The following is a 17,165-nucleotide window of genomic DNA, read 5'->3' as shown; positions in this document are numbered from 1 at the left end:
CACACATCGTCCCTATACTAGTGTATCTTATGCATTCTATAATATCAACACTACCACCCCATGCCAACAGAACAGCACACATCGTCCCTATACTAGTGTATCTTATGCATTCTATAATATCAACACTACCACCCCATGCCAACAGAACAGCACACATCGTCCCTATACTAGTGTATCTTATGCATTCTATAATATCAACACTACCACCCCATGCCAACAGAACAGCACACATCGTCCCTATACTAGTGTATCTTATGCATTCTATAATATCAACACTACCACCCCATGCCAACAGAACAGCACACATCGTCCCTATACTAGTGTATCTTATGCATTCTATAATATCAACACTACCACCCCATGCCAACAGAACAGCACACATCGTCCCTATACTAGTGTATCTTATGCATTCTATAATATCAACACTACCACCCCATGCCAACAGAACAGCACACATCGTCCCTATACTAGTGTATCTTATGCATTCTATAATATCAACACTACCACCCCATGCCAACAGAACAGCACACATCGTCCCTATACTAGTGTATCTTATGCATTCTATAATATCAACACTACCACCCCATGCCAACAGAACAGCACACATCGTCCCTATACTAGTGTATCTTATGCATTCTATAATATCAACACTACCATCCCATGCCAACAGAACAGCACACATCGTCCCTATACTAGTGTATCTTATGCATTCTATAATATCAACACTACCATCCCATGCCAACAGCACACATCGTCCCTATACTAGTGTATCTTATGCATTCTATAATATCAACACTACCACCCCATGCCAACAGAACAGCACACATCGTCCCTATACTAGTGTATCTTATGCATTCTATAATATCAACACTACCATCCCATGCCAACAGAACAGCACACATCGTCCCTATACTAGTGTATCTTATGCATTCTATAATATCAACACTACCACCCCATGCCAACAGAACAGCACACATCGTCCCTATACTAGTGTATCTTATGCATTCTATAATATCAACACTACCATCCCATGCCAACAGAACAGCACACATCGTCCCTATACTAGTGTATCTTATGCATTCTATAATATCAACACTACCACCCCATGCCAACAGAACAGCACACATCGTCCCTATACTAGTGTATCTTATGCATTCTATAATATCAACACTACCATCCCATGCCAACAGAACAGCACACATCGTCCCTATACTAGTGTATCTTATGCATTCTATAATATCAACACTACCACCCCATGCCAACAGAACAGCACACATCGTCCCTATACTAGTGTATCTTATGCATTCTATAATATCAACACTACCACCCCATGCCAACAGAACAGCACACATCGTCCCTATACTAGTGTATCTTATGCATTCTATAATATCAACACTACCACCCCATGCCAACAGAACAGCACACAGCTCAGCCAATTTAGGCCTGACGGCGAAAAAAACAACAAAAAACAGATCTACAAGCTCGTGAGCTTGTAGATCTGCTATTTTTCAATAGCTAAAGTTAGTTAAAACACCAAAAGGGGTTCCCGTTCAGAATGGGTTAAGAAGCCACTAGATAGTCTATGTATTGTGTGTGTTTGACATTGAGTATAGCATTTATTCAATAGGCAGTATATGGGCCTCATCAATGGAGTGTAAATTCTGCTTTAATATTCAAGTCTATGCAGAAGTCAGAACATCACTGTGATGTCAGAACAGGCCAGCTCCATATATAGAGATCTAGGGGTAATCTATTAATCAATTATTGTCCGGATCCCGGCTTTTGTGCTGGTTCTGGACAACCGGCTATCCGACAGGCACCCCTTGTTGGGGTGTGTAACGTGTGTGTCAAATTTGAAGTCGGTGGGGAGAACGGTTACAGACGTATACGTACACACACACACACACAGAGACTTGGTGCATTTATAGATACTAGAGCGGTGCCTATTGGAGCCTCTACAGCAGTGCCCAATGCCCATTGGAACGATGCAAGTTGGAAAGGCATGCCCCACCCCAGATATTATGTCTGTGTCCCTTTTATGCTCATATATATATGAGTTCTTTGTCAGGCATGCCCAAATATGGAGTCTATGCAGACGTCAGAATGATGTCAGAACAGGCCAGCTCCATATTGACATATTGACTGGGCAGGGAGGGGCCCTGTCATCATGACAATCACGACAATCACATCGTCATGATTGGAATACGTTTGGATGCGCACAGCCCTGGGAGGACAGCCGCACACGCACGCTACTGTTTGAATGAATGAATTAATGAATGAAGGAGTGCATCTCCTCCTCTGTCACTGTGTCGTCTGTTATGTTACTGTGGTCCGTGACACCATGTTTATTACTTTTAGTCAGATAGCAGCCAGTGGTGGTTGTCAATTATATGAACGTTTATGGAGTGACTGATTAATATGACTAAACTGGTGTGTGGTAGTCGCCTGGTTGGGTTACCTATACAGCAGTGATTACCCAACCTGCGTGCCGCGGCACTTTAGTGTGCCGTTTGAAATGGCCAGGTGTGCCGTTTGATTTGAACAAAAGTATAGCCTCGGAAACCCAGACGTTTTTATTTCCAAAAACCCAGACGTTTTTATTTTGTCGATTTATGTTGGCCCGATTCATAATTAGCCGTGTGGCCGAAAATAGCCGATCTACAAACTCTGGCGGCTGTTGTGAGTTAATCTTACCCTGGCTGGCAGTGAACTCTGACCCCTGCATGGTGACTGTGAGGGGGGGGGGTGTGGGGGGTGGTGTGGGGTCAGCTTAATGAAGTTTCTCTCCAGCCTGTAGCATCATGACAGCAGAGCCTGTGTCTCAACAAAGCCTCGCTGCAGCCCTGGCTCCCATTTCTTCATTTAGTCAATCACTAATCTAATTCTGGTAGCTGCTCCAGATCACATGTCATCTGGGTCCTTTTAAAATTCACCCATTTCTGATGATGATCTGCAGGTCGGGGATTCGATAATGACAGAGTCGTCCGTGCCATCGGTGATTAGGCTCCGTCCGCAATTATTATGTGACCACCAAACCACCTGACGAGCGCAACTATTTGAGATAATCGCAGTAATGTTTTAGGTCTGTCACAGCGATTAATTGTCGCTCAAATAACTACAATTAACGATTTAAATTGGGTTTCTGTCGTTGAACACTGGAAGATTATATGAATAAGAATGACATTTCCGTTTGGCTTTTAGTCTTCATGAACTAATAAAGGTGCATGGGGCAGATATGACAAATAACTCACACATAGTGTGTATTAAATATACTTTATACAAAATATGTTTTGACTCCTCATTTGAAAAAAAAAGGATATACAATCAAATATAAAATATAAATAAAAAATAAATATAATATTATATAGGCCTATAGTGCCCAGTGTTCTCAGGGGCCAACTGTTCTGGTTACAGTGGTGAGAAGACAGTCATAAAACTACTAACCCACTAAATCACAGCCTCGCGTCGTTCATAATCACAACACAAACGCATCGCTATATCTGTGACCCACTGAGACCAACCGAAACGGCAACGCGGTTAATGAGTTATCGGAGAAAGAGGAAACACACGACGCACAGCGTTGCACACCATGCGTATAGAGGAGGTGATTGATGATGGCTAACGGGGGATCGCACAGAGGGGACGTTATATGAATGCACCATATAGCTGCTGGGCTGGGCCCTCAACCTCATCATCTCATGACATGTCATCCACGTAACAATTGCAAACAAAACACGTACGGTATACGGTACAGTCTGTAATGGATTGCACATGGTATGGTACTATATATGATGTTGCAGGGCAACCACAGTAGATAATCGTCGAGTAGATAATTACTCTCTCGCTGCGTGTCGGCGTGTTCACGGCTTGTTTTTATAGACGCGAGACCAAAACGATGTGTGTCACCACACTACGCCAGTGACTGATAATAACTGCTGGCATATAGAGGGGAAATGACGGGTGAAACATGCTTGTACAGTATATGTTGTCTTGTTATGTAAACAAACACAGGGCAACGTTACCGTACATACCCTGTCTTTTAGTAGTGTGTGAAACGTGATGAGAGGCTGTGTTTGTTGTTGACTTATTTCTTTCCCCGTCGTTCTAACTTGTGAATGTTGACGTAAATTTCTGATTTACAACCTAATAGAGCTCGGTGGTGGAAGAAGTACTCAAATGTATTTGCTGAAATAAAAGTATCAATACTGCAATATAGAAATACGTGAAGTAAAAATTTTCAAAATGTACTTATAAAGTACAAAAGTATTGGTATCAAAATGTACTTAAAAGTATCAAAAGTAAAAGTACTCAGGTACTCAAGTTTATAAATGTTTAAAAAGCTTTTGAAAATAGCAGATCTACGAGCATTGCATTGCAACGCATTGTGAGCTTTTTCAAAATGGCTGAAATATACTGTACGGCTGAAGTGTATAATAATCCAAATCTACAAAGTAACTAACGTTTTCAAATAAATGTAGTGGAGTAAAAGTACAATATTTGATCCGAGACGTAGTGGAGCAGTGTGGGAAAAGGCTATCATGATGCATGGACACTAGAGACCACCATCTCCTCTCCATTCTGGGCGGGAACCCCTTTTGGTGTTTTAACTAAGCATTATGTTATACTTTAGCTATTGAAAAATAGCAGACCTACAAGCTCGTAGCGCGCCACCGAGTGGCGCGCTACGAGCTTGTAGGTCTGCTGTTTTTGAAAAATCGTAAACATGCGGCACAAATCCTTGAATATATATTCTTTCAGAAGACTTTCTTTTTTATTTCGACGTCAGGCCTCAATGGGTTATGCATTGAAAGAGTAGACACCACCAGACGTAATCAGAACCTCTTTTCCAACAGTCAGAGAGTGGACGAGACGATTACCGTATAGCTGATTTGGCCGATTGTCAAGCAGAGAAAACATTCCTCCCTATAGCCGCCCCGCCATTGTGTTCCAAGTTCCAACGTAATGACGTTTCCCCCCCCCTAATTAATTCCCTCACCTATATAATAGTCCTCAATAGGAACCAATAGTTATGCAACAGTTTGGGAGCCTATTGTAGAACGCAAACAACAAGCCACCATACTGTCTGTCCCCCCCCCCCCCCCCCCCCCTCGTTGTCAGTTGTCACCCCACCCTCGCAGAAAAGGACAAAGTGTCCCTTGTTGAGAGAGCACAGAGTGATACTGCTGCTTTATATCATCATGGTATTCTCTGGTCTGTCACACGTACACGTGCGCACACACACGCACACAGTCTCACACACACACACACACACACACACACACACACACACACACACACACACACACACACACACACACACACACACACACACACACACACACACACACACACACACACACACACACACACACACACACACACACACACACACACACACACACACACACACACACACACACACACCAATGTCAGATTTTTGGGTCCGATGGTGATCCTGATTCTGGAGAGTACTCTTATATACAATACAAAATACAGTACCATTTTGTGTCAAGGACCCCCACATTGATATACATTTGGCGATGTTAGCTATAGTTTTTCTTTGTTTTCCACTGCGAATGTCGGGACTCGGGACCCATCACAGACTGTGGAACACGTGCTGACCAGCTGCCCTATTATACCGGCCACCGAATGGCGATCGTGGGTTAATTGACCTAGACAATGACACACTGGACTGGCTTGCTGCAACGGAGATGAAGGTCTAAGGACATACGACAGAAGAAGAAGCTATAGTTTTGCTGGGGACACCCGGGGCCCCACTTTGAGAACCACCGATTATTACCCAGGTTTGGACAGATTTTTTTGTCAAAAATTACAGCCTTTTTCTAATCAATTTTAAAAGGTTTCTATTTGAAAAGGTTTCTATTTGAAAAGGTTTCTATTTGAGAAGATTTTACTTAGGAAAAAAAACAAAAACAAAACCACACAAAAAACTACTTAGGACCTATTCACAAATGTAAAAAACAACAACCAATATGCAATCTCACAGTATAATTGGTTCACAATCAGTACCCTAAAAGTTGGTGCAGACTGGAACCGAAAAATACCCTTTTCTTGCCCCTGAACTGAGAACCAAAGTGGGTGGGGATCTACAAGGTGGTTAAAGCAAGCGAAAACTCATCGTCATATTTTTTTTCTTACGGGAAACTGTAACTGCCATTGGTGATTGAATTTCCCCCATGAAATGGACACTTCGAACGGTCCTGGGGCAACTGGGGACACCTGCCACAATAACAGTCTAATCGCAATTATTTTTGACATAATCATCATAATCGTTTCCATGTTGAAAGATGTTCATACATTAAAAAAGCAGAAATAGCAGACAAGCTTATATAAGTATAAACGTTATGGTATATTTCAGTTATTTGTCATATCTGCCCTGTGCACTCTTTCATTCCGAAGCCTAGAAGACAATTTCTGTTCATATTAAATCTTCCAATGTCCAATGCCCCAAACACAATTAAATCGTTAATTATTTGTGTGACAATTAATCGTCAACTTAAATGTGTAATCGTGACAGCCCTACTGCTCCCCAGGCAGCCTCCCTAACCATCTGGCCAGTATGGGTCATTATTAGATTATTTGATGACATCAGTATCAGCAATTTCTTTTTTTTTCAGTGGAAACACTGAACATCAGGCGGAACAAAAAGTACGGACCCGGTTGAACCTCGGTGGAAAAGGGGCCACAAACCCACCCGAATGAACCCACCCGTCCGTCCGTCCGTCTGTCCGTCTGTCTCAGCGAGGCGGTCCACTCAGCCCACTGACCTTCAGCCAGTTGGAACCTTCGGACCTCGGCATGGAGCACAAACAACCCCCATACAGTCTGCACACTGACACAGCCATAACAGTCTGCACACTGACACAGCCATAACAGTCTGCACACTGACACAGCCATAACAGTCTGCACACTGACACAGCCATAACAGTCTGCACACTGACACAGCCATAACAGTCTGCACACTGACACAGCCATAACAGTCTGCACACTGACACTGCCATAACAGTCTGCACACTGACACAGCCATAACAGTCTGCACACTGACACAGCCATAACAGTCTGCACACTGACACAGCCATAACAGTCTGCACACTGACACAGCCATAACAGTCTGCACACTGACACAGCCATAACAGTCTGCACACTGACACAGCCATAACAGTCTGCACACTGACACAGCCATAACAGTCTGCACACTGACACAGCCATAACAGTCTGCACACTGACACAGCCAAAACAGTCTGCACACTGACACAGCCCGCGTGAGCTGAACACTGCTGCCTCTGCGCTGGCAGATAAATACACACATGATACTATACACGCACGCACGCACACACACACACACACACACACACACACACACACACACACACACACACTGTACACTGCACCAGAGAACAATTATTGGCAACAGATTGCAGATTCTCTGAGTTGAGCACATGGCCTCTATACGAAGCAATAATACAGTATATTATAAACACGCCTGTTGGAAAGCCTGCCAAAACAGGATGAGACAAAGCAGAACCCGGCCTGCTGCCTGGGCCATGGACCTGCATGCGCCGTCTAAAAGCAAAACACGTTGGAAGGAGCTTTCAAATAATGGTCCGTTGTCAGACAAGCTTCTATCCCATTTTTGTCAAAATGTCTGTTATCCCTATTCTTGTGGTGTTGGAGTCAGCCCGCCCTCCCTTCTTACATCAGACAAAACCACACCACAGAGAAAGTAGGAGCTTTACAAGCTCAGCTTATAGATTGGTTATTTTCACAATGTTTGACAGTATAATCAATACACAAAGGGATAATGCATGACCTGGTGGTATAGTTGAGAAATAACGGTCGACAGGATGTTTAAACACGGACACAAAGTCGAGGTGTTTAATCATCCCCGAAGGGCGTTATTTCTAAACAACTCCCGCCGCGTTATACATTATCCCGCTTATTACATGGCTACTTTATTAATACATTAATAAATTGACCCAAAAGTAACAACAAAACAAGGTATGTCCTTGCTTATGGTAATGAAAGCATTCCATAAGTGTTGCGCTGGCTGTCTGCCCAGCTGCAGCACAGCCGCCTCGGAAAACAAGGAAGTTGAGTTGATCAAATAGAATACATTTTCGGTCAGCCACTCTACCCCTGAGCCACCGCCGCCCCAAGCTTTGTAATAAAAAAATTATATATAGGGCTACCCAAGAAAGCAAGTTATGATTATGTTTAAATGTGTGCACTACCTACCAAACAGACAATAACTACAAGCACATATTATTTTCAGAGAAGATGTTTGAGTGCAAACAGAAAATGTAGTGGTATAGGGCCCTGAGGTACTCTGGTCAACCAAGTACAGTATACTAGGCTTTAAGGGGTGAATTTATTTTAATTTCATGACGGGGTGCCGAAGGCACTATTGGTTCAGGCGCATACCACATGTAGTGCAGCATGGCAGCGAGTTGCAGGTTCGATTCCCAAGCCCAACGGCCTCTGCTGCTTGCCACTCGGACCCCCATCTCTCCCCGTTTCCTGTAACTCTACACTCACACTGTGCTATCCATACAAAAAGGCAGAAAAGCCCCCAAAAACATCTTTAAACATTATATATATATCCAGCAGCAGCAATGCGGACGTCTGGGTGTGTGAAGCAGTGGTGTGGTGTCTCTCTCTTCTTACCTGCTTCCAGAGGAACACGTCCTCCTGGTTGATCTGCCAGGTGATGACCACGTGTATGACGGAGAGCACCACGCCGCTCACCACGGCCGCCCGCATGCGCACGGGCAGCAGCGTGTAGATGATGTAGATGAAGAACACCGACCACCAGATGCCCTCGGAGGCGCTGCGCGGGCGCACCATCAGCACGCCCAGCACCTGCACCGACACCAGCACGCCGATCACCAGGTAGCTCACCATCCACATGTAGTCCTGGTGGAAGCCGTTGCGGTTGCACACCACCATCAGGGCCATGAAGAGCGCCATGGCCACGGACAGCGCCGACGAGTAGGCCACGTGCGGCGGCGCGTGCACGCAGTGGAAGGTGAGCATCACGCCGCACACGATCACCAGCACGCCCATCAGCATGGTCAGCGAGCTCTGGTTGAGCCGGAAGAAGTAGCGCTGGTAGAGGCGCTCCAGCTTGCGCGACTCGAACTTCTTGGACTGGAACACGCGCACCACCCGGAGCCAGCAGTCCGCCGCCGTCACGCCTCCTCCTCCTCCTCCTCCTCCTCCCGCCCCGGGACCCTCGTCGCCCGCGTCCCCCCCGCCTCCGTTGCACCCGCCCTTCCGTCCCTTGAGGTCGTCCACCTCGAATCCCAGATCCACCGACTTCAGCCCCACCCCTTCCCCTCCCCCGGATGACGCCGCGCCCATTTTGCCATAGTGGTCCTCCTGCCAGCCGCAGCGGACGCCAAAGTTGCCCCCGCCGCCGCCCCCCATGGCGCCCCCGCCGCCGCCCCCCACCCCGCGGTGGTGGTGGTGGTGGTGGTGCTGGTGGAGGGGGGCGCCGTGGGAGGGGGTGTCCATGGCGTCCGAGTCCCGCAGGCAGCTCATGTAACGCGGGTTGCAGAGAGAGGAGCCTCCCTTCCGCTTGCTCTTCTTGCCATTGCGCTCGCCCCACGCCGTCTTGCGATCGTCCACTCTGGCCACTAGGAAACCACTGAACCAGGACATCCTGTATGGAGACACCGGGACACAGAGCAGAGACACAGAGACATATGAGAATAGACAAGCTATGCACATCAGATCCAGAGGCTGCAATAGTTAAAGGGATATTTCACTTTCAAACGTGTTTGGGATCATTTCTCTACGTATATAGCCAGGCTTTTGTGTTTCATTCCAGACCCCAGTTTTTAAGTTGATATGAATGTTATCAGATGTGCCACCTTCCTATACAAACCCATTGTAACTTAAGAATCCATTTTAACCATGATAGATTCATCGAAAGCACACGTCTCTGGTTCTGGTGACTGATATTGTCCCTCCAGTACGTGAGGGACAATATCGAATAGGTTTTTCCAATTACGATAATAATTGAAAAATCACACTCATGTGAAATAAGGCTGTTTTTTGGGGGGTGCTGTTTGTTAAGCAAACATTAAAACATAAAAAGTTTAAAAGTCCATAGACTTGGCTGCCACATGACGTCACAAGTGATTCTGTTTTTGAGGGGCGGTAGAAAAGTGAGGTCGCCAATTGTGATTGGCCGCTGAGAAGTGAGGAGGCCAATGTATGATGATGTATGATGATAAAAGCGCACCTCACTTCACACGGGTGTGATACTTGGCTAGCATCCCTCAAAAAAAAATAAACTCACACTCACAATATTACATCATAATACATCACATTCCGTACTCAGCCAATCAAATCATCACAAAAGTAATTCTGGCTTAGCCTTTTCTGCCCTCACTTTTATCTTCAATATGTAGTACTTTGCTCAGCCAATCAAATCATCGCTTCAAAATGTATAGTACTTTTCTCAACCACCTCCTAGTAGAGCTGTTGGTTCACCTGTCTGGGTTCTGGTACATGTCCCAGCCCTGTCCTCACCTGTCTGGGTTCTGGTACATGTCCCAGCCCTGTCCTCACCTGTCTGGGTTCTGGTACATGTCCCAGCCCTGTCCTCACCTGTCTGGGTTCTGGTACATGTCCCAGCCCTGTCCTCACCTGTCTGGGTTCTGGTACATGTCCCAGCCCTGTCCTCACCTGTCTGGGTTCTGGTACATGTCCCAGCCCTGTCCTCACCTGCCTGGGTTCTGGTACATGTCCCAGCCCTGTCCTCACCTGTCTGGGTTCTGGTACATGTCCCAGCCCTGTCCTCACCTGTCTGGGTTCTGGTACATGTCCCAGCCCTGTCCTCACCTGTCTGGGTTCTGGTACATGTCCCAGCCCTGTCCTCTCCGGCCGGTTCACTCATCTGTCCCCCTGAGTGGACTTTGAAGGGGATGAAGGAGGAGTCTGTAGAGGCGGAGGACCAACCAGAGCCGGTCAAAACCCAGGTCTCCGTGAGGAGAGACTGGCTGATCAGAGATGGAGGTTGATGATGAGAAGGTGTCTATCTCCAGGGCTTCTTCTTCTGGGTCTAGAAGGAGAAAAACAAATACAGATTTAACTTTTTAGGCATTTATCAGACACTCCAGAGTGAATTGCAGTAAGAAAGGTAAACACAATCCCCACCTGGGTCCCCAGCTAAATTAGAATTAGGAACCAAGTGGACCCTTAGGCCTATACAGGTCTGTAACTCACTCAGAGAGTATCCAAAAAATCACACCCTTGTGAAATGAGGAGCACTCTTGTCATCGTACATCAATTTATGTTAGCGGACATTTTGACATTTCTACATAAGGTGGTCCCTTATTGGCCTAGCGCTCCCTGCACCAACATGTGATTGGAAGCCGTTTGGTCATATTTAGCAGAATTATCATCATGTATCATCTCATACTGGCCAATCAGAATGCCTGTTGCCGGTGATTGGTTGACCGATTTGCTCGTTTACATAACAGTACAGTACAAATTTTCAATTTTTTTTACATTTTAATGGCGTTTAATGTTTTGTTTAATTCACGTCATATTTAGCGGACATTTGACCGGAATTCCCCTTTCATTGGCAATGGCAAAGCTGTTTATAGCGCTCCTTTAGAAAAAATAACTCACTCAGAGAATGTAAAAATGGAACCAAATGGACCCATTTGTTACACTCTCAGAGTTAAATTAACATAGATTTTACAATATAAATTGGGGGGGGGGGGGGTCCCAGAGATAGAAATGCCATCAAATAGGGAGTCCGTAGCCTATAATGTAGGTCAAACCGGGGGTCCTTCCCTGGCATATCTCTTCAAATGGGTTAATTAAATTAATTTCAATTTGGGGGTCCTTGACATGAAAAGGTGTCACGGTGTGTCAGGTGAGGACCCAGAAGCAGAACCGGGCAAACAGATGAAGTCCAATGACTATTTATGAACACAAAACTCACAACACTGTGTGTAGCTGTAGCAGGTCATATGCAGACATCAGGAAACACAGTAACATTGACTATAAATCAGGCAAGGGAAGACTGGACACAGGGCGGTTTAACCCATTCTGACCTGAGATCAGATTCATACGAGGTTTCCACGGGACACACACTGGTCTGATTAACCCATTCTGACCTGAGATCAGATTCTAAAAAATGTCAGTCGTTCTTTGATTTTTCAAAAATAGCAGACCTACAAGCTCGTATCGCGCCACTCGGTGGCGCGATATGAGCTTGTAGATCTGCTATTTTTCAATAGGTAAAGCATAACATGATGCCAACACCAAAATGGGTGCCCGGTCAGAATGGGTTAAATACACAAAGACTAACTAGACACAGGTGCAACAAGACTACAAACAACATATCATTGGCTGAGACTAAACAGGACACAAGTGGAGAAGACTATAGTAATCACAGGGAGGTGAGACAACACAGGAAACAGTAACTAGGGAAAACAGGAAACACTAGACTAGGACATCACTACACAGTAAAAGTGTGCAACAGACTGATATCGTGACAAAAGGTTTGGGAACCACTAACATAACATGCTATCTAAATGACATCTTAACCTTTGCATAAGCCTGCAAGGTCGTCAAGGCTATAGAACAAGTGCTGCAAGTGCTATTGGCTATACGGTGTAGTCTGAAGTGGTGAGTCTTCAGATTAGGCCTATACAGCGGAAGATTGTGAGTATGAGTCTGCGGTTCCAACTGCAATGGGGAGTTTGTTCCACAGTTTGGGAGCCAGGAGGGAGAAGAGTCTGGTACGTGAGGAGCTTTGTCCCAGATGTTTTGCAGCTAATGTAAACATAGTCTCTTGGGTTCTTTATGATTTCAATGCAAACTCCTTCCACCATATACGCCTACTTCTGACAGCAGTACTGGTCCAAACATATTCTTTATCACCAAGTATATGCTACTACAAATGCAAAGCAAACAGAAATAAAAACGGAAGTAGAGTGTAAAGGTGTTACGTGGCTGGCAATAAAATCATGTTTCACAGAAGTAGGACAGCAAACTTCCGCAAACTTAATTACCATGACGAGAGTGGTTGGGCCTTTTTGTTTTGAGAATGAAAACATTGGTTGTATTTGAATACAGTATTTGAATACTGTACACAGTATGTACAGTATTCAAAAATGTACATTTTTTTGATGCTGCTATATAAATATTTGAAGTTTTTCCAGAAACCTTAGGTCAGGATTTAGAGGCGTTTTTTAGAATCGGCCGTAGGCCTAAATGGGTTAAACCTTCTCTTCTGGGGGTACCAGCCTACCAGGCACACAATACTTTCAGATGGGGCCAAATACATAATCAATTTGGGGGTCCTTAAACGTCTGGGTTTCCGAGGATAGAGGGTCCTTGGGACATGAAAAGGTTTGAGAACCTGCACTGATAAAGTGAATGGACCACAGTTGCACGTTTGCAAGAACATCAGAACACGAGTTTGAATCCAACTCCCACCATTTGTCACGCCTCAGTTTCCTCTCTCTTTACACGCTACAATCTAACAAAGCAAACAACTGGAGTAAAAATATATATCTTAGAAAAACTAAAAGTGGTTTCCATCTGTCCGGCAGAATTGGCAGCATGCAATACTGTGGCTGTTTGATGTGTTTCAATTGAAACAAAAGCCCCGCTCTCCCAGAAATCCCCCGACTGACATGCAAAACATTAATAACTCAACCACTGTGGTCACTTCATTCAAACATGATGACATACTGGACGCGGCTTCAAAGCCAACAGTCAGATTTAGTTAGAGTTAGAATGCAGTGAGCAACTCAACATTCATAGAAAATTGGTTCATGGTTCATTTCTTTCACTATGTACTAATGGCCAGTCAACTGATAGAATAGACACTTGTAAATTCTCAAACTAAAGCAAAATACACATATTAAACTGCTTGGTACCAAATACTCTATGCTAAAAGCGCATGAATAACAAGTAAAGTTGGTGCCCAATCAAGAAAATGAGGAAGTAAATAATTGAGTAATCATCATTCTTATGGCTGCTTCAAACGCCATGAGTGAGCAACTTCCATTGAAATGAATAGCTGGGGGTGGGGCAGTCCACCCTCTAGTTTATATATACCTTTAGGATTATGTCCTATTTATATTTGATTGTGAATTATGCAACAGGTATAGTTCCGACGAAGTAATCTGATTGGTCGACACCCGACCGTGCTTCAAATGAGCATGACAGCACACATACATAACAGTAGTGATGCTTGAGGACCACTGGCGTGCCAATAATCACAATAAAACACACCCTCTCGTGTAATATTGCTTCATTGTATGTCAAACAACAGCCCTGCATAGACTTACAGATTGTAGATCTATGCACCAGTGCGTAAATAAGTAACGATAATTATATTATATTAGTTATGTACTGTGGCTTTACTTATATAGCCAGCAGAGAACCACCACTACTTAACCAGTAGAGTAGACCATTTACTCCCCAATTAAAAGTTATGCCAATTCATTCCTCCCTCTGCTTGCCAGTTGCCACTGTTGTTGTGCCACCTGCCAGTGAGGAGCTCCCACCAGGAGGACCTAGACGTATAGCATCACCTCTGTCCTACTGTCTGCTACCCGTTCAACATCAAAGATGGACCTCCATCCCAGCTTCCCTCAGCCAAGCACGGCCAAAGGTGTTCATTTTAGGTCCACACCGGATCCACCTGCACCACGATGGATTCGAACCACTGGTCTCCGCGGTGGTTGGCAGCACTGGGCAGGTCATTTACCCCTGCACCACCCGAGTGCCCTCCCTCCATTACATGTTTAACCAGCTAGACAACGGGTCTAGACAACTGTGTCCGTTAACACACACAGACACACACCAATCACTAGCAATGAGCGCCCAACCCTGTCCAGTTGTGGAAATGGTGATTTAAGTCCTCCTCATCGACACATCAAACCATGACAAATGGACATCCTGTGTACGGCCACTTTCGACCTCTCCCACTGCGTCCGAGGATGCAAATGTCTAGTGAAGGTCTTTGATCCTGAAATTACCTGGAAGTGTAACAACACATCCTGTTGCACATACAGTACGTACAGTACGTGTGACAGTGTTTGTGACAGATGTCCTGGACAACAAAACAAACCAGTGTACGGACGGACCACAGCAGTATAATTCTGGACATGATTTGCCAGTTTCTCTTAACTACATGAACCTTAGCGTCCCTATTCTGGGCAGTGATATCTAGTGTAGAGGGAAAACAGGAGGGGGTGTTACGGTACCAGGAATGCAGAACCCAATTGCAGAGACAAAAGCAGAAAATGTATCAAATTAACTTATTTATTAAGGCAGAAAATAGTTTACAACAAAAATAGGGAAATGCAAGGAGTAAACTAGGAATTCCAAAAAATGCTAAATGCCAAAAAATGAAAATACTTTCAATAGCATAATGCATAAACCAGAAGTCCAAAAGTTATAAGCTATGCAAAACACAAATACCTCTTAGAAGCCCAAAAACACACATGAGGAGTCCAAGGCAGAACACTGGAACAGGGAAGTATGTACTGACAGTTTGTGTGTGCAAAGAGTCCAGTATTTATAGGTAGCAGGATAATGGCAAAGGGTTCACAGGTGTGTAATGGGAAGCACTGCAGGGCTGATGAGAGTTGGAGACAGGTGTGCAGTGTGAGGGAATGGAATGAGGGCCAGGGAGGAGACATGGTCTGATAATGTATTGGAGGTTTGATGCTCAAAGGGTCCTCCCATGACTGCAGGAGTGATGTGGTTATCTGAGGTTTGTGAGGCTTGGATCTCAGGAATAAAATAAATTAGAAAACATATAACGAGGTCAATTAAAAAAAGATGGGCATCAATGATGCCTCGAGGCATCAATTAAATAGTTTTGATGTGAAATACTCCGTTTATTTGCCACAGTCCAGGTTTTAAAATACCTTATGTAACTCTTCTACCCTGAATTTGAACCCGAAATCACATTCGTCCAGTGGGTTAAGAAGTTACATAGTGCTGCTGGAAAGGTTTTCTAACCTCAGGAACAGGCACTCACAAAACTACACTGCAAACTACAGTAAATCTAATAAAGGGCAGGGGAATTGTAGGCTCTGCATGCTATAAATAAAATATGACACATTCAACGATATCAGATGAGAGACTAAACAGATGCATGGCAATATTAGACACTGAAAGACCAATACATAGCGCTATACTTATTGCAAATATCAAGTAAACATGACCCGAGCTGGCTGGCTCTGTGTACTCTGCCGCTACACAAAATGTCTTGACAAGATATTCACAAATTGTGTGACAATGCGTCACATTGTGAGCTTGTAGATCTGCTATTCTTGCCAAATGTTCAGCACCAGAATAATAGCGATGCTAGGTTTTCGAGTGGTTAATATGTTGGGGCGCAGTTCGTATGACAGCTCTGGGTCCAGTCCACTGGTGTAACCCATTAAGACCGGGAAAGAATCTGTCTTTTTTGTTTAGACATATAGTTTGACCACTTCAAATACTCTTTCGTCTTAAAATATAACGAATAACCGGAAATAGGCTATATATACATGTGCTGTACAAGCTTCTACATATCTAGATTAGGCTTGCAGAGAGCCTATTTTTGGTGCCTGCATGACATGCTTTTATGGAAGACATGCCCCACTTTTATAGACTCCAAATGACTGAAATCAGTCGTGGTGACTGAGAACTTACAGTAACTCCATGGCTACAGCACATTCACATTGTTGTAGTAGACAGATCCTATTAACCCATTCTGGGCGGGAACCCCTTTTGGTGTTTTAACATATAAGCATTATGTTATACTTTAGCTATTGAAAAATAGCAGATCTACAAGGTCGTAGCACGCCACCGAGTGGCGCGCTACGAGCTTGTAGATCTGCTAAAAAAAAATTATCGTAAAAATGCAGCACAAATCTTTGAATATATACTCTTTCAGAGCTAAAGTCAGTCCTAAATGGCTGGGTTAATTAAGCTGTTGGCTAAAACATCTATCTTACCATGCTGTGTATAACAGGACAAGGATGGCCCAATTTGATTGGTGCTACGGTGTGTGTGTGTGTGTGTGTGTGTGTGTGTGTGTGTGTGTGTGTGTGTGTGTGTGTGTGTGTGCGTGTGTGTGCATGCCTGAGATGTGACAGCTCCTGACACAGCAC

The 17,165-nt window shown here is 44.5% G+C and overlaps 1 protein-coding gene across 3 annotated transcripts in view; it reads right to left on the bottom strand.

Annotated features, from left to right (window-relative positions):
- Positions 1-17,165, bottom strand: part of LOC308316058 (adenylate cyclase type 6-like) — a 100,483-nt gene that overhangs the window by 73,744 nt on the left and 9,574 nt on the right. For 2 of the 3 annotated variants that reach the window (XR_013964114.1, XM_080764404.1), the window contains exons 2-3: positions 10,870-11,089; positions 8,686-9,682 (exon numbers count right to left, since the gene is read on the bottom strand). Coding sequence is in view for 2 of the 3 variants with exons in the window: in XM_080764404.1 (XP_080620530.1) it covers positions 8,686-9,682; positions 10,870-10,889 (1,017 nt within the window). In the remaining variant the exon portion in view is untranslated. Of the gene's footprint in view, positions 1-8,685; positions 9,683-10,518; positions 10,548-10,869; positions 11,090-17,165 lie in introns of those variants that run through there. The other variant, XM_080764405.1, reaches the window with a different exon arrangement.

Source organism: Protomyctophum bolini (genome assembly GCF_963924005.1).
Source record: "Protomyctophum bolini genome assembly, chromosome: 5".
NCBI classification, from domain to species: domain Eukaryota; kingdom Metazoa; phylum Chordata; class Actinopteri; order Myctophiformes; family Myctophidae; genus Protomyctophum; species Protomyctophum bolini.
This window is presented reverse-complemented; position numbering and strand designations above follow the sequence as displayed.